Below are 22,137 nucleotides of genomic sequence, written 5' to 3'. Positions count from 1 at the left end.
GCAAAAGAGATAATATTGTAAGGCCATTTGCTCCTCTTTGCTTGTACTTAACTTTGATGAATACCTACACATTTTGGTGGCAAAACGACTCATAAAATAGGAGTATAGTAAGTACGTATGAGCATGTAAAAAATAATGTATGTGAAGTATGTAATAAAACGCCTCAAACTCACATTATTCACCTCGGAGATAGGAGGATGTCAAGAATGGGGTTGGTTGCCAATTCCATACTGTTTATATAAAACTCCTCAGTCGTAACGGGGTAATCAACTACTTGAGGAAACTGAACTCTATGTTCGTTCTTCCATCCAGATTAAATAATTCCCAGCTTCGTGTCTTTCCCATCAGCCGTGCATCCATGTAGCACTTCCTTTCATCATATTTTTTTTACCCACTTTCTTGGGCCTTTTCATGACCACCTTGGCTATTGGTCCACCGGCCTGGCCAGCATGCAAGACAGGCAGCCTCCACAAACAGAACCAATCTCAAGTGTGTTTTTGCCTTTCTTATTTTGCATTCCCAGATGAAACGGCCCTCAAGAATGACCTTGCCCTTGGAGCAGAGAACTTTGATTCATTAATACATTGCCTAGAAATTTTGTTTCTTTTTTTTTTCTTCCTTTGGTCATGCCCGTGTGTCCTATCTAACTTGCTTTTATGTATTATATCCCATCTTTTGAGCACAATATACCCTCAACAAATGGATAAAGTTCTAGTAAAATTCTCTGAATTAGCTTTTTGGAAGTATATAATGATCTTATCTTCATACAGAAGATCGTTTCCTGAAATAACCATGAATTATAGGCGTGTCTCATGGTGCATGGTACTGAAGTCACTTCTTAAGGCTGATTCTAAAGTTTCTCCCTTCAATCGGCCTGGACTCCTCATTCCAAGGAGCAGAAGCTTGGGCCGCTTTGTAACTTTTAGTTTGCTAGGTTTGGTTACTCTGCAGTAGAATATTTAATCAATTGCATCTTCTGACGTATTTCTGTTTTTACAAATGCTCTATTATTGGAGAATTTAGAAACACACATCAGCTCTGAGTCGTCCGTCCATCAGAGCCGACCAGGACAGGCATCGCTGTATAACTAAGTACTCTGGATTCAGACAGGCAGGAGCAAATTAGGGTGAAGAGTAATCATATCTGTTCTCTTGCTGCTGCTATAATAAATTAGCCTTAATGTAGGGGTTAAAGTAATAGGATTTTATTCCCTGGCAGTTCTGGAGCGGGAAGGGTGAAAATCAGGTTCTCTGGGCTTCAGTGAAGGTGTTGGCAGGGCTGATTCCTTCTGGAGGCTCTTGAGGGGAGAATCTGTTGCTTCCCTCCTTGCACTTCTTACTACTCTCTCATCTCCTGCCCCCTCCTAAAAGAACCTTTGCAATTACACTGGGCCTGCCCAAATATTCCAGAATAATCTCCCCATCTCAGGATCCTTGACTTCACCATATCTTCAAAGTCTCTTTTGCCATATAAGGTGACACATGCAGGGGTTCTGGGCACCTTTGGGGCTGCTGTCCTGCAGACGACAGCCCCATGACCCCTTTCTCTAATGAAGTTTCTTTGGCCTCTCCCATTGAGGTTGGGTGGGCTTGATGCGACGGGGGAGATGTCCGTGGGGGGGGGGGGGGGGGATTGCTGATGCACTGTGGAGTCCCCATGCCCAGCGCCCAGCCTGCAGTGGCCTGCGATGGCAGCCAGGTCTCAGCTGCCTCTCAGGACAACCAGATGTGTCACGCGGTGCCCTAGTGCCACATGACCGTCCCCAAAATGTTCGCCAACCACCCTTCCTCACCCTACCGTCTTTCCTTTTCAGCATCGTGTTAGTGCCGGGAGGCCTCCGTATCAGCAAGCTGAGAGGGAAACTGAGGCAAGATGTCGGGCCGGAGCGGGAAGAAGAAAATGTCCAAGCTGTCCCGTTCAGCCAGGGCCGGCGTCATCTTCCCCGTGGGGAGGCTGATGCGGTACCTGAAGAAAGGGACATTCAAGTACCGGATCAGCGTGGGTGCTCCCGTCTACATGGCAGCAGTCATCGAGTACCTGGCAGGTAACGTGTCACCCCTCCCTGCTCCCCAGCCACCCCAGACAGAGGGGATCCCTTCCCGTGGTGGGGGTTCAAGGCTGGGGGGTGCTAACAGGGTTTCTGCTTAAGACCAGAGTGACCTTTGGGATCAATGCCTGCTTGGCTGAGATTCATTTTGCAGGCTTTAGGGGAGGGAGGGGGGCATAATGACAGGAGACCAACGCGAAAAGAAGAGAACACGCCATCAAGTGGCTTTTCTAGACCAGCCGAGAAAAAGGTGTGTGTCTTGCTTTAGGTAAACACAGTGTGTAAAAGTCTGGGTTCCCGCAAAAGAGAAACTCCAGGGAAGATTGGGGATGGGAGGGGGGGCAGGGTGCTATTCATATTGTACCTGGGGGGGTCTTCACTTTGCATCAGGTCTCCCGGCGTATTGGAACTAGGGCTCATCGTCCGTGAATAGTGTTGACCCCACATCAGAACCAGCTGGTTCCATGAAGCCCATAATGTCCCAGTTGTGCCCTCCTTTATGTACAATGGGTACACAGGAAGTAATTTCCCATGTTGGTTGTTAACATTACTAAAAGATGAGATTTTTGCTATGTGTGATATTTATATATTTAAATAATTCTCTGTTTAGTTTTTTTTTTAAGATTTTATTTATTTATTTCTCTAAACAAAGAGAGGGAAAAAGAGAGAGCACAGGCTGGGGGAGGGGGAGAAGGAGAGGGAGAGGGAGAGAGAATCTTCAGGCAGACTCCGAGCTGAGCACAGAGCCATTGCAGGACTCTATCCCACGACCCTGAGATCATGACTTGAGCCAAAAACCAAGAGTTGGACACTTAACTGACTGAGCCACCCAGGCGCCCCCCTGTTTAGCTTTCTTACTCTTGTTCTCCCATGTCACGGTTAAATAGGAACCATACTTCAGATTTCAAGGATGCTTTAAATATATATATATGCAAAATATTTATAAATAAAATATATAAAAATATGTATAAGTAAGTGAGATTAGTTCCTTGAGGAGTCATGTTAGCCACAAGCAACAATGTCTCTGACTCTGCTCAAGGTTAACAAATCCCCCAGGCACCAAGTTTAAATCTGCTAAGCAGTCTTCTGGGTAAAGCAAACCTCCCCAAGCTGTCTCCCCCAGAAGCCTTGCCCTCTGCCGCCACAGCATGAAAACCTACAGATGCAACGGGGCTGAACCCCATTTCTGTCCCCAGGCCCCTTCCCCTGCTCCTTCTCCCTTAAGAGCAATCTCTTCCTCCTCTTAGATGCTCGTCCCGTTCTGTTCTCTTGGTCCTGCATCTTCACCAAGCAATGTTAGCGATGAAACGTTTGCCTTGATCTACCCTGTGGAAGCCTTCTCCCCTGGGGCTCCCCTGGGGCTCCCTCGGGGTAGACCGTGGCATCTTAAGCCTTTCCCTTATTGTGAAATGAAAGGCTTGTCCCTGAACTAAAAGTTTTTCACGGGCCCCCTTTAGGAAGTTGGAGAGAAGGGCTGGAGGGCTCTGAAAGTTGGTCCAATCAGGTGGGAGAGAGCAGTGTTTTCAAAGTGCCAACCATTCCCAGGGATCTTGTCGACAAGGCCTGCGGTGGAGACTGAGACACAGCCTTCCTAACGTGCTGCCAGCTGATGCTGATGCTAGTCCAGGGAGGGCTCAGAGGAGCAAGACTGGAGCCAGTCATGCAGCAGCAGCCTACAGGCTTGGGGAATGCCTGTTGAAAATGCAGGATCCAAAAAAATAAAATAAAAATAAAATGCAGGATCCTGGCTGCATCCCCCACTGTGGTCTGATTTACTGGGTCTGGAGAGGGACCTGGGAATCTGATGGAAAAATCTGCTGGCTCAGAGAGGGAAAGGCGAATGAAGCTTTCAAACTACCTGTTAGGTCCATATCACCCAGTGAGACTGGAAGGCACCAAGTAACCAGAGATCCCACAGCCTCCAAGCAGAGAGTGGGGGTTCCCTGGGGTACTTCAATCCTAAGCCATGTACTTCTGCTACATTACATCACCCTCTAATAATATTGGTATAATCAAACAATAATTAAGTAGTACATCCTTTGCTGCTGCTCGGTGAAGGTCTAACCTTTATGCATAATAGAAAAGACTTTGGTCTTTTGAGTCACTGGCATCTCAGTCTATCGTTCCGATGAAAGCTGATGTTTTCCTGTTCATTCATTTAACAAATACATGTAAACATCTACATGTCTGTGTACACGGCAAGTCCTTAGACTATTCCTTAGTATTAGAATTGGACCACTGGTAGGAGTTTTAATTTATCTCAGATTAGAGCCACCAGACCCCAGCAATGCATAGTAAAGCCCGAATGTCACACTTTGGACTTTGAGCCAGCACATCTTTAAAGATACATAGTATCTCCCAAAGTAGAGTGGCACCGAATTTTTCAAATTGATTATTCATAATCCTCCATTCACTCAATAAACTTTTATTGAAAACTTACTATATGCCTGGTGTTCTCGATGCTGAGGCTACAGCACAGAACAAGATAGGAATCCCCGCCCTCGAACAGGTGCATTATGGGGAGGAGAAGCACCAAGCAAGTAAGTGAAGCACATATGATTCTAAGCCTGTGACAAGTGCTAGGGGACAAATAAAGCCAGGAGAGAGAGAGTGTTCAAGGAATGGGGAGGTAAGGGAGGTTGTGAACGGTGCTGGTCGGAGGCCCCATGGAGGGGGAGGCAGGGAGCGGGCATGCATGTCTGCGGGCTGGCGCTCCAGGCAGGGGGAAGACAGGTGCAGGGTGTTAAGAGGAGCAGCAGTGGGCTGGAAGGCTGGGCTGAGGAAGGGGCTTGGGCTGTAAATGAGGCCTGAGGAGGATGGGCAGGTGGGGGATGAGAGCTTGCAGTAGGAGTTATAGAAGGTTTTGAGCGGATGTGGATGTGATCTACCCTTGTGGGGAGAGGGCACCAGGGCAGAAGCAGGGTAAGCAACAAGAAGGTTCTTACAGAGGTCCAGTGAGTGGGCAGTGAATGTACCGAGAAGTGGTCAGAGTACCGATATATTTTGAAGGCAAATCCAACAGGATTTGCCGACGTGCTGGACGTGAGCTAGAATAGAGGATAAGCACCTGGAAGGATGCCGTTGCCAATAACACTGCATCCCCCCGGAACCAGTCCTAGCACCCAGCAGAGTCCTGCGCCAGGGGGAAGAAGTGAAGTTGGTCCTCTGAAGCCCAGGCATGTCTTCTCTGTGTCCTTCCCCTCCCTTCCTATCAGTTTACCAGCTCTGTTACCTTGGGCTAATTCCTGAACCTCCTGAGTTTCTGGTGTTTCCAGAACTAACTCATTGAACTCCGTTCATGAGCTCACATATGTAAAATGCCTAGTGCATAGGATACACTCAATAAATTGTCATTCTTCTGCTCTCCCTACTATTAAGAGCTGATGCAATCATTCAAGGCAAAGTATAATGACTAACTCTGTTAAAATGTTATATTTTCGGGCTGTACTTGCATTGAGAGAAGTTTTAAGTGAAAGGAATGAATCAGTAGTAGTAGTAGAATTGCAGGCCATTGTTGAGTAAGTAAAAGAGGGGGAGTTGTTACTTTGGGGGTGGGGTAGAGGTCATCAATTGATTTTGTTTAGGAAAGGAGGTTCAAAGCATGAGAGCCTCCAGTCACCCTTGAAATGACCTTCAACATTCATGACACAAATCTGGACTGAGTTTCTTCTTGGGATTAAGCCTTGATGATGCGGAGGAAAGTAGACAGACCTGGTCCTGCCTCCATCTGCGGGGCTTGCATACCAGCAGGGCGGAGGAACATTAAGCATAACACAATAAGCGGGCATACATGCCAGGCAGGGAAGTTAAAGGAGCTTTGGGAAACGTGTGTACAGGCGGGGTGCTGGGGGCTGCCTCTTGTCAAGTAAGAGTTGTTAGGACATAACCAGGTTCGCAACCCTGGGTTTTTCTTAAGTTGATTGATTTAAAATCCTGATGACGAGGCTCACCTCCAGAGATTCTGGGGCATCAGGATTTTTTAAAGCTCTCCCAAGTGATTTTGATGGCAGCCAGAGTGGGGATTTAGTTGGAGGAAATAGGTAGATTCTTTTTTTTTTTTTTAAGATTTTCTTTATTCATTAGAGACACAAAGAGAGACACAAAGACATAGACAGAAGGAGAAGCAGACTCCCTGCGGGGAGCCTGATGTGAGACTCAATCGCAGGATCCCAGGGTCACAACCTGAGCCAAAGGCAGCAGGTTCAACCACTGAGCCACCCAGGCATCCCTGGAATTAGGTAGATTCTGATGGAAGATTGAGCTGGGGGAGATATTCAGGTGGGGGTAGGAATGAGGGTGAAGACCCAGAGTTTAGAGGAAGTGTGTGGGCCCCTTCCAGAGCCTGGAGCAGAGCTGGGGAATGGGAGGGGGTGAGAGGTGAGATGGGGAGTGGGCAGGCAGGTCTTTGAGGGCCATGATGAAAATGTATATGATATGCACACACAGGTACACACACATGCTAGGGAGAAGCATAGAAGTGAGGAGGTGGCCTCTGGGGGATATCACTTGGGCTTTAGGTGAACAGTTAGCAGGAAGCAAGATCAGAGTCCAGGAAACCACTGGGGGCTGTTTTTGTGTCACTTTTGAGAATCAATAGTGGCCAGTTCAGGGGTGTGCAGAGGGGATGATGAGAAGAAATGGGCAAATTGGGGAAATATCTGGAGGACGAGAGTCAGCTCCTCCCAATGATGGGTTGGATGGGAGGAAGGGCATCAAGGAAAGCATGAACCTTTCAGCCTTGTGCTGGCCACTTTCTTTCAAGCCAAGCTGCCATGTTGAGGAGTGGAGATGAGGACTCCACTCTAAGAGGATTGGAGAATTTACCTAAGGAGTCTGACCAAGAAGAGGAAAGTAGAAGACGCATGAGAATGGTGCCTGTAGCTGAAGCAGGAAACAATGGGGCGGAAATAGGGTGCAGGGTGAAGGGCTCAGTGGGGAGCCCATAGGGTTTAGGTCTCTGCGAGGTGCCCTGGAGGACAAATTCTGGCTCTGCCACTTATCAGCTGAGGACTGTAAGGTATGTTGCTTTACCCTCATAGCGTCAAGATGAGAATTACATAAGACAATGAATGAAAGGTGCTTGGCACCACTTGGGACACATGTTAGCAACTCATCCCTAAGGGAATTGTTTTTTAGTGGAGCCCTACTAGGCGTGCCTGGAGCCAGAGGGGAGCTGTGGGCTGGAGATACAGATGGGGGGCATCATGGGCAGACTGCTGTAAAGGCCAAGTGAGCGAGTGAGGTACCCAGAGAGAGTGTGGCAACAAGACTGGGGAGCCCAGGACCAGTCCAAACAGCACCTGCATGCACATGTTTCTGGACCAAGCAGGGGGAATGTGTGGCAAGGCAGGCTGAGGAGGGCAACAGAGGTTAATGAGGAGAGGCTCATGGAGAGTCAGTGTCTGGGAAACGAAGGAAAGGTGATTGTCACCAATGATGCCAATAAAACCAGACAAGGACTACAAATCTAGCTACCTCAAGGTCACGGTGACCCTGAGGAGGACAGTGTGGGTGCTCAAAGCCAAACTGCAGTGGGTTGAGGAGCTGGAGATGTGAGCAGGAGGCAAAGGGCATGGGGACTCTCTTAGGGAGTTTGGCTCAGAAGAAGGCAAAAGAGAGGTTGGCAGCTGAAGAGGTGTGGCAGGTGGGAGAGGGTGTGACATAGAAGAGGCTTGAGCCCTGGGGTCCTCACATTCAATCTTCAGCTTCCCTAAACAGACCTAAACTTTACCATTTGCTTCCTCTATGGATGTGGGCTACAAACCACAGTTGTGTGTCAACAACACCTGGGACTTTTTTTTTTTTAAGATTTATTTATGTAATTATGATAGAGAGAGAGAGAAAGAGAAGCAGAGACACAGGCAGAGGGAGAAGCAGGCTCCATGCCGGGAGTCCAACGTGGGACTCGATCCTGGGCCTCCAGGATTGCCTCCTGGGCCAAAGGCAGGCACTAAACCGCTGAACCACCCAGGGATCCCCTACACCTGGGACTTTCAAGCCAATTGAAATCAGTGGCGTTTTTTTTATTATAGTCCCCTTGTTAAAGATACATAGAAATATCATTAGGCTGATCATTACTTCAAAATCACAGTAGTTATTAGATCTACCACTAGATCTTGTTATTTAATGTGTTCATAAAGCAGCACACAGACTACTATATTCCAGATTTTTTAATACTTTGAAAATTACATTCCAGTGAATTGGTTTTCTTTGTCATCCTATGTATTTTATATTATGCATTTAAAACTTTATCCTGGCACTCATTAAGATAGCTATAAAAGAACTACAATTGTTGGTGACGAAGTAGAGAATTGAAAACCTGGTGCATTGCTGGGAGGCAGGTAAATTAATATAGTTGCTGTGGAAAACAGTTTGTGGTTCCTCAAAAAGTTTAACATAGAGGTAAACCAAGAAATCAAAGAAGAAATAAACAAGAACATGGAACAAATGAAAATGAAAATGAAAATACAACATCCAAAACCTTTGGGAAGCAGCAAAAGCAGTCCTGAGAGGGAAATTTATAGCAATACAGGCCTACCACAGGAAATAAGAAAAATTTCAAATAAACAGCCTAACCTTACACCTACAGGCACTTGAAAAAGAAGAACAAACAAAACCAAAACCAAAGCAGAAGGAAGGAAATAATAAAAATTAGCAGAAATAAATGATATAAAAACTTTAAAAAAAAAAAACCCAAGCAGCCCTGGTGGCTCAGCGGTTTAGCGCCACCTTCAGCCCAGGGCGTGATCCTGGAGACCTGGGATCAAGTGTCAGGCTCCCTGCATGGAGCCTGCTTCTCTGTCTGCCTGTGTCTCTGCCTCTCTCCATCTCTTTCTGTGTCTCTCATGAATAAATAAATAAAAGCTTTAAAAAAATAAAACTTTATTTTATTATGAATACAATATAATATTATGAAAAACTACATGCCAACAAATTGGACAACCTAGAATAAAAGGATAAATTCCTAGAAACCTCTAACCTTCCAAAACTGAAGCAGGAAGAAATAGAAAGTTTGAATAGAACAATTGCCAGCAAAGAAATTGAAGTTGATCAAAATTGAAGTGATCAAAAAACTCCCAGCAAACAAAAGTCCAGGACCAGACTGCCTCTCAGGCAAATTCTACCAAACATTTAAGGAGTTAATGCCTATTATTTTCAAACTATTCCAGAAAATATAAGAGGAAAGAAAACTTCCAAATTCATTCCATGAGGCCAGCATTACCCCGATACCAAAACCAGATAAAGACACCACAAAAAAAAAAAAAAGAGAACTAAAGACCTAAAGAGAACTAAATATCTCTGATAACCATAGATGCGAAATTCCTCAACAAAATACTAGAAAACCAATCCAACAGTACATGAAAAAAAGCATTCCCTATGACCAAGTAGAATTATTCCCAGAATGCAAGGGTGGTTCAATATTTACAAAACAATCAACGTGATACATTGCATAAGTCAGAGAAGGATTAAGAACCATATGACCATTTCAGTAGATGCATAAGAAGCATTTGATTAAAATGTAACAACCATTCATGATATTTTAAAAAAAAACCTCAAAGAGGTAGGTTTAGAGGGAACATATCTCACTATAATAAAAGCCTTCTATGAAAAATCCACAGGGAATATTATACTCAGTAGGGGAAAAGCTGAGAGGTTTTCTCTATGGTCAAGAACAAGACAAGGATGTCCACTTACCATTTTTATTCAACATATAGTAGAAGTCCTAGATACAGCAATCAGTCAACAAAAAGAAATGAAGGGCATCCAGACTGGTCAGGAAGAAGTAAAACTATTTGCACTATTTGCAGATAACATGTCATTGTATATAGAAAACCCTAAAGACTCCACAAAAAAAACTACTAGAACTGATCAAGAATTCAGTAAGGTCACAGCATACAAAATCAACGTACAAAAATCTGTTGAATTTCTAGACACTAATAATGAAGCAGCAGAAAGAGAAGTTAAGAAAACAATACAATTTTCAATTGCACCAAAAATAATAAAGTACCTTTGAATAAACTTAACCAAGGAGGTGAAAGGCCTGTATTCTGAAAAGTATAAAACATTGATGAAGGAAATTGAAGATGACAAAAAGAAATGGATTGGAAGAAAAATATTGTTAAAATGCCTATACTTCCCAAAGCAATCTCTAGATTTATTGCAAACTCTATCAAAATACCAACAGCATTTTTCACCAACCTGGAACAAACAACCCTAAAATATATATGGAACCACAGAAGACCCCGAATAACCAAAGCGATCTTGAAAAAGAAAAACAAAACGGGAGCATCACAATTCCAGACTTCAAGTTATACTACAAAACTGTAGTAATCAAAACCACATGTTACTGGCAGAAAAATAGACACATAGATCAATGGAACAGAATAGAAAACCCAGAAATGAACCCAGAATCATATGGTTAATCTTCAACAAAACAGGAAAGGATATCCAATGGAAAAAGACAATCTCTACAACAAATGATGTTGGGAAAACTGGACAGCAACATGCAAAAGAATGAACCTAGACCACTTTCTTATGCCATACACAAAAAATAAATTCAAATGGATTAAAGACCTAAAAGTAGGACTTGAAACCTTAAACATTCTTGAAGAGAGCACAGGCAATAACTTACCTAAAATTTGTCATACCAACATTTTTCTAGATATGTCTCCTAATGAAATAAAAGCAAAATTAAACTATTGGGACTACATCAAAATACAGTGCTTCTGGGATGTCTGGGTAGATCAGTTGATTGAGTATCCAACTACTGATTTAGGCCCAGGTCATGCTGTCTGGGCCCTGAGGGAGCCCAGCATCAGCTCTGCACTCATCGAGGAATGTGCTTGAGATTCTCTCTCTCCCTCTCTCCCTCTCTCCTTCCCCCATCCCATGCATACGTGCACACACTTGCACACTCTCTCTCTCTCTCTCTCCCTTTCTAAAATAAATCTTTTTAAATAAAATTTAAAAATGAAAAGCTTCTGCACAGCAAAGGAAACAATCGATAAAACTGAAAGACCACCTACTGAATGGTAGAAGATATTTGCAAATGACATATCCCATAAAGAATTAGTATCCAACATATATAAAGAACTTATACAATTCAACACTCAACAAACCAATAGTCCAATTTAAAAATGGGCAGAAGACATGAACAGAAATTTCTCCAAAGAAGACATCAAGATGGCCAATAAACACATGAAAAGATACTCAACAGCACTCATCATCAGGGAAATGCAAATTAAAATTATGATGAGATATCACCTCATACCTGTCAGTATGACTGAAATCAAAAACACAAGAAACAGCAGGTGTTGGCAAGGATGTGGAGAAAAAGGAACCCTTGTGTGCTGTTGGTGGGAATGCAAGCTGGTCCAGCCATTCTGGAAAACAGTATGGAGATTCCTCAAAAATTAAAAAAGAACTACTCAAGATGCCTAGGTGGCTCAGTGGTTGAGAGTCTGCCTTTGGCTCAGGATGTGATCCCAGGATCCTGGGATCGAGTCCCACATCGGGTTCCTTGCAGGGAGCCTGCCTCTCCCTCTGCCTATGTCTCTGCCCCTCTCTCTGTGTCTCTCATGAATAAATAAAATCTTTTTAAAAAATAAAAAAGAACTATTCTACAATCCAGCAATTGTACTGAGTATTTATCTCCCAAAAATTTAAAAACACAAATTCAAAGGGATACATGCCCCCTAGGTTTATTGCATCATTCACAATAGCCAAATTATGGAAACAGCCCAAGTATCTATCGATAGATGAATAGATAAAGATATGGGGTACATGGGGATTAAGGAGTACACTTGTCGTACACTGGGTGATATACGGAAGTGTTGAATTACTATATTGTGCACCTGAAACTAATACTAAAACTATATTGGAATTAAAATAAAATGCTTAACTTAAAAAAAAGTTAAACATGATTATCATATGACCCAGCAATTCCACTCCTAGGTACATGCCCGAAATAATAGAAATCAGAGACTTAAACAGATATTTATATACAAATATTCATGCAACATTATACATACAAAGTAGCCAAAAGTGGAAACAACCCAAGTATCCAACAGATGAACTGGTAAACAAAACGTGGTGCAACAAAATGTGCAAGAGAATGTTACTCAGCCCTAAAAAGGAAGGAAGTTCTGACACCTGCTCCACACGGCTGAGCCTTGGAAGACTTTTCTGCAAAGTGGAATTGAAAAAAGCCAGACGTAATAAGACAAATGTGCATGATTCCACTTTGATGCAGTGTCAGAGTAGTGAAATTTATAGAGACAGAGCATGGAGAGACAGTTGTAGGGGCCGGGGTGCGAGGGTGGGTTGGGCATGATAGTTTAATGGGCATGGAGCTTCCATTTAAGAGGAGGAAGCGCTGGAGATGGATGGTGGGGATGGTTGCACAATACTGGGAACGTAATCAATGCCACTGAGTCATTCACTTAGAAATGGCAAATTTCATGTTATGTGTACTTTATCGCAATAAAAAAAAAATCTTTATTCTGAGAACAGGTCCATAGGCCTCACCAGACTACCAAAGGTGTCCTGGCACCAACAAGGGTGTAGCGTCCCTGGCAGAGGGAGAGCAGCTGAAGATGCTGGAGACAAGGGGCCCCATCGGGGAAGTGGGGACCCTGGGGCCTCCAGAGCTGGCTGGGGGCTCTGGTCCAGGGGGGTAGGTCCCTGCTCTGGCTCCCAGAGGCACATACCACAGCGCCCCCTGGGCACATCAGCCTCCTCCTACACATACAGCATCACCTTCGCTGTCTCTCCTCATAAAACAGTTTTTAAGTCTCACCTTTCAGCTCTCATCTCCTGCCCTGGTCTCAACAGCAAACAGTGCTCTTCACCCCCGAAGGCGCCCTGGGATTCTCCGCTGATGTCCTGGGAGCTGCCGGGCCTGGGCGGGGGATGTCCCGTGGCCAGCTCACTTCTCCCCTGAGGTTCATGCGGACGCTCCCCCTCCGTGCCTTGGGAAGCGAACCTTGGGCCACAGGCATGGCCAGTAAGCGAAGGATAGGGGCTACTTAACTAAAAAAGAAAACTGCACAAATATTCAGCTGCTCTGGGTGAGACAGAGCAGTCGGCCCGATTTCCCTGGGCTGGCTGCCGGGCTGGGCCCAGGCTCACACATCACCATGGTGTTAGAGCCACGCAGTGTTTCTAGTCGCAAGAAAAGAGGAGGAGGTTGCAAAGTCTGGTGGCAGACACATGTTGAACTGCTCATCTAGAACATCCCTTCCACCTGAGACATCCCCAGGCCTCCCAGGATGGACCTTCATACCTGAGGTTGTCGATCTGTCAACATTGACCCAGTTCACATCTTCAACCGAAGTGACAGAGAAGGGACTGAAAGAGTAAGCCCCCAATTCTGGAAAATAGTTTTGTTTTTGCCAACAAAAGATAAAGCATAAATGTAAGGTGTCAAAAATGAATAATTTAAATCATTTTTGTAGTGAGAAAATGTTCCGTAACATATTTCTAACTGCCAGGGCAAACAGGTCTTTAAAAAAAGCTTGACTCTCAGGGCACCTTAAGTCATTGTGTCACATAGAAACCCATCATTTACATCATTTCCAGACAATATGGTCTATCCGTTTAACAACAAGCATTTCTTTAACGATTTTCATATATTGCATTTGTGTTTTAAAAAGAGCATTTTGCCAGCCAAGGCCACATGTGTGGTTGTGCAGGTTGTACACTGTGCAAGGACACCTGTTGAAGAGAGGATCATTCACATCATAGACCCCGAAGATTTGTATCTTTATTACGAGCATTCCCGGCAGATGGCAGTAAACGGTGTTGTTCTAACAAAATCAGGGAAGTAAAGTGTTTGGCAGAAGGGACATCAAGTCTATACAAAGGTACCTATGGGCCAGCAGAGGCCTTGTTGGCATGCATCTGGAGGAAGACAAAAATGGGGATGGGGAAACCATTTGAACAGCCATTGCAACTCTCTGGGCTCAAAGAGAAGAGAGCCTGAGCTCAGGGAATGGTAGTAGGTGCGGAGAAGGGGGACAAAGATGTGTGATTCAAGAGGCCAGGAAGGGGGAGGGAGGGAGGATTCCCAGGCCTCTGGGAGGAGCTATATGTGGATAGAGCTGCCACCCCTAAGGAAATGATTTGGATTTGGGGATGTGGTAAATTTTATTTACCTGCAGAACGCCCCAGGTGAGGTTGTCCAGGTGACATCACATCAGGACTGGAGGTGCAGATCGAGTGGCATGGGCAAGTGGGAAGCAAGAGCCATGAATGGAAGGGGTTTCCCTGGGAGACTGCATGGCCTGAGCAGGCCAGGGAGGGCGTGCCCCAGACCCCTGGGGATTTCATCACCTCGTGGGCAAGTGGGTGAGGAAGCAGAGGCTGAGGAAGGAGACAGTCTTGAAGGGGTGGGCACTCCACACCCTCTGTCCCTACCCTACAGTTACTGTGCTACTTCCCGGCTCCTGTGGAGGGGGGACAGCCAATGTTGGCTTAGATTGTGGACAAAATGAGAGGACACAACGCTTCCAAGATTATGTGTCTGCTGAGCTTTCCAACATCCGTTTTGGCTACAGAAATCCTTTTTTTTTTTTTTTTTTTTTTTTTTTTTTTTTTTAACGACCAGAGTCTAAGCTGTATTCCAGATGGTTCCTATTGCTGGAAGTGTGACTTCCGAGAATATAGAAGTCTATAGACTTCCATGGATGTCTCTACCGCTTGACAGAATTATAATCTTCTCACAAAATTTTCAGCGAAACGAAAATATGCTGTAGAAACCCATTTTTCCTGTCGACTGCCAATAGGAGGATACCTGTATTCTCGAGATCAAACCACCCGAGAATGTAATGAACGTTTATAGTTCGTGCACATATGTGGGTCACAATGACATTTGGAAATATTAATAATAATGAATGTTATTTCAGACATTTAAACTGTGAGGTCCACGTCCCGAGGAATGTTGTGGCCAAATATCCAACACAGAAGTCCTTGGTCTAGATTTTCGGCTGTGTGTTGAGAAGCTTTTCTCTTTCTAGAACACAAGGCTACCTCTGCTTTTGTGCTAGGGCACAGAATCGAGGTTTTTCTCTCCTATAACTGATTTTGGAAGGCCTAGTCCAGGAGCCTGGGTGCATGCTGGCTGGGCCTCACCTACCTGCCTCGCGTGGGGCCACCTGCGGAGTCACTGCGCCAAGGCTCTGGCTCTCCTGCCTCGATTCCAGCGGAGTGGCCATCTGTGAATCCAATGTCTGTGCATCTTCTCTCTGTCAGGCTAAGAATAACCCGACCTCAGGGGCTTCCCGAAGGCCCCAAATCTGTAGGGCTGCCCACTTAGCCCTGCCTCTCCTGCCGACAGCTCATTTGAGGAAGTTGGCAGGATGCTTAGCATCTTCATCTGAGTGCAAGAGACACAGGCAGGCAAGTGGTAGTCCAAGATGCTAAAATAAGTTCAATTGCTCAGAAGCTTAAGAGTGGGAGGCTCCTTGACCCCCCCACACACACCCAATCTAGAGAAAGAGGGGAGAGGAGTCCTTCTTCCTCCCTGGTATGGGGACTCCAAGAATGTACATCAATAAAAAGCAGCTCCTTTTATTGTGCACAATGAGGAGCTATACTTTTTAACCTAGAGTTGGAAAAGCCAGTCTGTTGGTGAAAGCAACATTATATATATTTATAATGACATTTATGTCATATTTATAATGACATTTCTTTGTGACAAGTACCCTCTCCTAAGGGAAAGAAAGGGTTGAGCAGCAGCCTGAGAGCAGCCAACCAGATGATCTACTGGGGCATGAATTTCAGATACTCCATCCCGTTTTCCCAACAAGTGTGCTCATACTTCTCAAACTACCACCATCCCCCAGTCTTTGATTCTGAAAATACGGCCACCATATAAATGGATTGTTGGTAAACACGATATTCATTGCTTAATAACCTGGAAAAGATGTTGTGAGAATGAATTTGCAGTGATTTAGCACTTTTCATTATGGAAATTCTATATAAATATTTAACTCTAATGTGTATTTTATTCTAATTTTTTGTTAATCACATTTGCTTAGTTAATATGGCATACTTATGCAGTTTTTTTTATTACCATAGATTTTTATGAGTGATGGCAATTTCATGTGCTATTTATTTGAAATTAGGTTGATTGTAAAGACTCACACAGAACTGCCTGTTAATTTTAGAGCTTAGTATTTATGCCATTGTACCAGCAAATTCCCCCAACACACACACATGCATTTTGCCACCACATTATCAGTGAGACAACACATCGCCACATTGTCTCTAGCTTTCTAAGGGAAGGAATTTTCCTTTAAAGCCTCATTAATACTTTTGAAGGCGGACAAATTTGATTAGCAGAACATCTCTCTGAAATCGGGGGCGAAAGAAAGAGACAGAGGAGGAGGGGGAAAGCAGACAGATGGTATGAACCAATTCTATAGATTTTTTTAAATTGTGACTAAAAATGATGACATGTAAAATCGTTTTAGGGACATTCCTCTTTACCAGCCCTTTTACATTTACCAAATGACATGTTTGTTACAGTCAGATCCTGAGGGATAGGTGGAAACCCTCCAAACCCCAAATACCTTCCTTCCAGGCCCTGTAGGTATCCCCATTCCGAATTCACTTTCCAGGTTAAAGATTTCCTCACTCCACAGTATGACTTAGTTCTTACCATCCGCTTTGGCATTGAGGGAAGAGGAAAAGGAGATTCTGGAAGGCATCCCAATGGGCCCCAAAGACAGACTCTGCCTACATCACTATTCTTTTCAGAGACAGCCCTGCTCTCCTGAGACGGGAAGAGACTCAGGTCCTGTTAGGGTTCGGTATTGGTCAGAATTAACTGTTCCTGACCGTGGCTTAAACAGGAGAGTTTGCTTCTCTCTCATACAAAGAGGTTTATAGACGACAGTCCAGGAGTAAGGACAGCCCAGTTGTGCGCCTCCACCGTCATAAGAGACTCCAGTTCCTTCTATCTTGTTGTTCTTTCTCTTGGCCAAATTCCAGCCATCATGTCCTCCTTGGTCTGCCAGCAGAAAGGGAAGAAGGGCACAGCCTGCCATTGATGGACACTTCCCAGAAGTGCCCTACAGTATGCTACCCGCCTCTTGTTGGTCAGAATTTAGTCATGTGACCACGGTGATCAACAAGGCAGATTGGGAAATACTCTTCCCTCCTCTGATGATGGACTCAACCAAAAACTCAGAGGTCCAAATACTAAGGATGATTGGGGAGAATTAATGTCAGAGGCCACTAGAAGCGGGCCACAGGATCATAGAACAGGTCTTGCTAAAACATCTTACTCATCTGTAACCTGAGTTCTTTCTCAGCTTTCTGGATTTCTTTCCAGACCTGGGCATAAAACTTACAAACGAATAAATGTGATCAAATTCAAAGGCCATTTCCAAAGAAAAGCTCTAGGAAGCTCAGACTCCACTCTGTGATTGCCTGTTAACTCCCTATTGTGATTTCAGCGGAAATTCTAGAACTGGCTGGGAATGCCGCAAGGGACAACAAGAAGGCCCGGATAGCACCAAGACACATCCTGCTGGCAGTTGCCAATGACGAGGAGCTCAATCAGGTATGTCTGCCTGAAGCATTGCGACAAGCCACAGAATGGGTTTGCCAGGCACACTATTACACGTAGACCCGGTTGGCTATAAATCATTCCTGCTACAGTTCCCAAGCATATTAATACAAAAAAAAAATTCAGATCATATAAGAGAAGAATAAATTTGATAGCTATGTCATTCAGATAGAAAATTCCCTCTGGAATAGACCCGTTATATATCCTGGGTCTTGCCAGACCTTCTTTTCCTCTCTAAAAGTGAGCTTTGTGTGTGACTAGGGAAGCTGCAGTGCGTAGCTGTTATTCATGGTTTCTTCACCCAAATTTTGCTGATGATTTATTTGATGAGGGCAGAAGAATCTTCTTCATATTATAGAATTAACTCCCAAGTGCAAATGCCTCCCCCAGGAAATGCTAGATGGATGGTAGGTAGTATAAGAATTTTTATTCTAATTTTTTTTCTTCTCACATTGTGTGTGGCCAACACTCAGTTCTTATTTCCAGTCCATCGTGGACTAAAATTTCTAAAGATACAATAAAAACTAATTGCTAGACAAATTTTAAAAAACAAAAACAAAAATTTTAAAAAACAAAACATGCAATCCCAAACCAAAATGTTTTGCTATTTGATCCAATAGGTAATACAATACCTCTGTCAGTTTGCAAGGACTCTTCCTTGCAATTTCTGTATTTCTCTTGTCTTGGACAGTCACTAACTATCCGTGGACTAGCCTTGGATGCAGACCATACTTGGAGAACCCACACTGCTTCGGGGTGTTCAGACTAGACTAACGTAGTAGTACGTCAATTATTCACAAAATGAACATTAATGGAGAGCTGCATTGGTCAAACATATTTTACTGATGGGATGTGTGATCAAAAGAGTGTGGAGGCCACTGGTCTGTTGCTAACTGGGGCTAGCCTTAGTGTTGACCTTTGAACCCAGTTTCATCAAGCTGTGCTCCCCACTTGTGTAGCTCTTTATCCTCTGTTATGTCTGGAATTCCACAGCCCTGGAAACATCCCCGGCCTCAGCCTCTATACCCCTTCATCGTGCCTCTCTTGTTTTGCTTTCTGTAAGAGGCCATGGGATGCCTGGATACCTACAGAGACACGCTCTACCAGGGAAACAGGAAAGCCAATTAAACCATCATGCAGTGTCTTTGGGAAAGCAAAGACCAGACTTAACACTTGTTTTGCCATCAGTTTGAACTGTAGTAAGTCCAGAACCAGCAAGCTCTTTGCTGCCTTAGCTCATGCGTTTCTCTCTTTAGCTGCTTAAAGGAGTGACCATCGCCAGTGGAGGTGTCCTGCCCAGAATTCACCCCGAACTGCTGGCCAAAAAGCGAGGGACCAAAGGGAAGTCAGAAGCTATCCTCTCCCCTCCCCCTGAGAAAAGGGGAAGGAAGGCGGCATCAGGCAAGAAGGGAGGCAAGAAATCTAAGGCTGCCAAACCACGGACGTCCAAAAAGGTGAGCCCAGGTCGCCTGTGTGAGTCAGGGACTCAGACAACAGAAAGTTGAAAGATCAGAAGATGAGGTTGTGGCCAGCATTGCTGATGGGCTGGGGACTCTTTTCCCTGGGAAAAAATGGCAAAGGACCTCTGGGACGAGAGCTTAAATCACACAGCAGAGTCTACTAGAGGTTTCCAAACCCAAAACACGCGTGGTCTTCATGTTTCCAGAGGCTTCCACTGCCCCCATCAAAATCTTAGGTGAGAGATGATAGCCTGGAGCCCTTCTTCATTTCTCTTGAGAACTCCACATTGCACACAAAAACATTTCTGTCTCCCACAGACTGTGTGTCTCCCACAGATGGTCACTGGGTTCAGCCAGTGGGTTGTGGATAGCCCGATGTGCTAAGTAGCTGTAGCTCGGAGATGCCATTTGCAGAGGAGTACTTTCATATGCTGCCCAGTACGATAACCACTAGCCACATGTGGCTTTTTAATTTGAATTCATTAAAACTAAATCAGATGAACAATTAAGTTCATTGGTTACATCACCCACATTTCAAGGGCTCAAGAGGCATAGGACATTTCCATGATCACAGAAAGTTCTATCAGACAGCGCTGCTTTGGAGGTTGTCAAATTCCCCTTCTACAGACCTCTATGATAACACAAAAGATTTACAAGAGTTCACTCCACTTCCTTTGGGTCCCAAGGAAATTCTGGGGAGAAGGGAGGTCGAATGGTAGGCTAAGAATAACCCCTCTTGGTTCTGATGCTTGCCATCGTAAGCTGCGGGCTTTGCAAAAAAAAAAAAAAAAAACAAGAATAATGTACCCGTGTCCAGGTCTGAGTGAGGAATACAGGTACCTGTGAGCCTCTTTAACACTCTTTATTTGGGGTGGCACCCCTTTATTTCCCTCGTATTGCTGTGCCTTGCTTCCCTCCGAGAAGAGCAGAACTTAACACCTAACCACTTCCTTTCACATCCAAGGTGGTGGTAGCCATAGGAAGAACTTAATAAAGCCACTTCGGGCTTTTTCTGGATTATTTCCCATCTCTCCTTCTGATTTCTACCAACAGTCCAAACCAAAGGACAGCGATAAAGAAGGAACTTCAAATTCCACCTCTGAAGATGGGCCAGGGGATGGATTCACCATTCTGTCTTCTAAGAGCCTTGTTCTAGGGCAGAAGGTAATAAAGACAATTGTAATGTGCCGTGGTAAAAACACTATTGCATTTTTACAACCTACTGTTTGCGAGCAATGATGCTTCCTTCTTCCCTTGCTCCCCTAATACAACTTTCACCCGGGTCTTGAATTATTCATGTTTAGACTAAAGAGCTATGACAGTGTCTACGTTGTGAGAATCAACAAGCTCTTTAGTGCCAAGAATTATTCATGCTGACATCAATCAGACAAAGGTAAGCATAGAGAACCTTCCTGGTCAGGTGATAGAATGGCATCATTGCCAAGAACACCCCGTACCCCCCTCATTCCTGGGCCCACCCAAAACATCCTTAGCTAACTTTCTCAAACAGCCCTGGGAGGCCAGCCTGCCATGGTTCTTTGATGTGATTTATCAAAGAAAGAAAAATAGAAATATATGTTTCCTGAACATCTCCAGTGTTAGAAATGAATTATTTGCCAATAACTCAGTCTACTTGCCTTTCTAGACTGCAGAAAGAAAACAAGCAGGGCTTTACATCTGAACAGCCTGCAGCAGGCCAGACAGACATGCAAATAATTCATTCCCGCTAGCATAAAGTTTACAGAACAATTCATCTACCACGTTAAATGGGGCTGAAGTAAGACATTCAGGGAAGCAGTCAGTGAATCGCATCTCTGGTAGCTGAGCATTTGCAGCCTGGTAACAGGATACCCCTCTACTGAAGCAATCGGGAAGCGTGTTACAGAAGCGTGTGCATGGGGCCGGCTCCTAATTTTTCACTGACGAAAAGCATGTTCCCCAAGGGGCTGGCCACAGTTGCATTACGATTAGCTTTTTCTCCCTTACCTAGGGGAAGGTGACTGTCGAGCTCACAGGGGAGACGATGCAAAATGCCCTGCATTCCGCTCAGCTGTGAGCACGCAGGGCAGCATTTCACAGGTGTAGCCCCAAGAATTTGATCCCCAATATGCAAGGTGGCCCAACGTAGGTAGGTCGGAATCCAGGAGCCCATCACTTATCCTGAGTGAGGTCCATCGGCCACACGTCCCTGCCACCAGAGGTCTCTGCTGCTCTGGGAAGAATGTAGGGTGCTGAGGGGAGGGTGGAGGGCCAGCCTGGTTTCCCTAGTAGGAGCCGCTCTGATGGTATGTCACCCCACACCGAGGCCCCCCAGATTGGGAGATGGAAACATAGCTCTAGAGAAGGGAAGAAGAGGGGAGGGCCCATTCCTGCTCCTGGAAGAAGAGGCTAGTTGGTTGAGTGCTGCTGGCATCATGGTGGACATCAAATCCACTGAACTCAGAAGAGCCCACTGAAGCCCAAACAACAGGCAAACTTGAGATGGTCGCTCCACACCACAGGCCTTTATGTGGACATTCGCTATCAATAATTGAGAGAATTAACAGATGTGAGGTAAAATGTGAAGCTTTTTAATTGGATTTGCTCTTTCCCAACCCTCTCCATCTTTCCCCCCTGACGCAGCTGTCCCTGACGCAGAGTGACATCAGCCATATTGGCTCCATGAGAGTGGAGGGCATTGTCCACCCCACCACAGCCGAAATTGACCTCAAGGAAGATATAGGTAAGGTCCTGAGACTTAGGTAGGGTGCCAGAGAGTGGTCCACTGTTTGGGCAAGTTCTCCTGAAGTTGGTCATTGTCAACCAGAGATCCTCTGCTTGGGGGACCATGTCACACTCTATATGTCACCAAACAGCATTACTAGAAAACAACTGATTTCGTTTTTAATCTGCATATATTTCCAAAATGTTTATTGAAGGATTATATAAAAACAGATCATTAGTGCACATCTTGATGACTTTTCCTCTAAGTGAACACAGCTGTGTAACAGGCACCTTGATCAGGAAGCAGAACCTCACCGGCACCCCAGAATGCCCTCTTCCTGCCCCATCCCAGT

General features: G+C 44.8%; 1 protein-coding gene across 1 annotated transcript in view; it reads left to right on the top strand.

Annotated features, from left to right (window-relative positions):
* LOC121486791 (core histone macro-H2A.2) overlaps window positions 1–22,137 on the top strand; it is a 49,252-nt gene that overhangs the window by 18,410 nt on the left and 8,705 nt on the right. Inside the window, exons 2-6 of the mRNA XM_041748072.1 lie at window positions 1,814–2,044; window positions 17,509–17,615; window positions 18,878–19,075; window positions 20,135–20,245; window positions 21,704–21,803. Of these exons, the coding sequence (XP_041604006.1) occupies window positions 1,873–2,044; window positions 17,509–17,615; window positions 18,878–19,075; window positions 20,135–20,245; window positions 21,704–21,803 (688 nt within the window). The 5' untranslated portion in view covers window positions 1,814–1,872. The remainder of the gene's footprint in view (window positions 1–1,813; window positions 2,045–17,508; window positions 17,616–18,877; window positions 19,076–20,134; window positions 20,246–21,703; window positions 21,804–22,137) is intronic.

This window comes from Vulpes lagopus, chromosome 3, assembly GCF_018345385.1.
Source record: "Vulpes lagopus strain Blue_001 chromosome 3, ASM1834538v1, whole genome shotgun sequence".
Classification (NCBI taxonomy): Eukaryota; Metazoa; Chordata; class Mammalia; order Carnivora; family Canidae; genus Vulpes; species Vulpes lagopus.
This window is presented reverse-complemented; position numbering and strand designations above follow the sequence as displayed.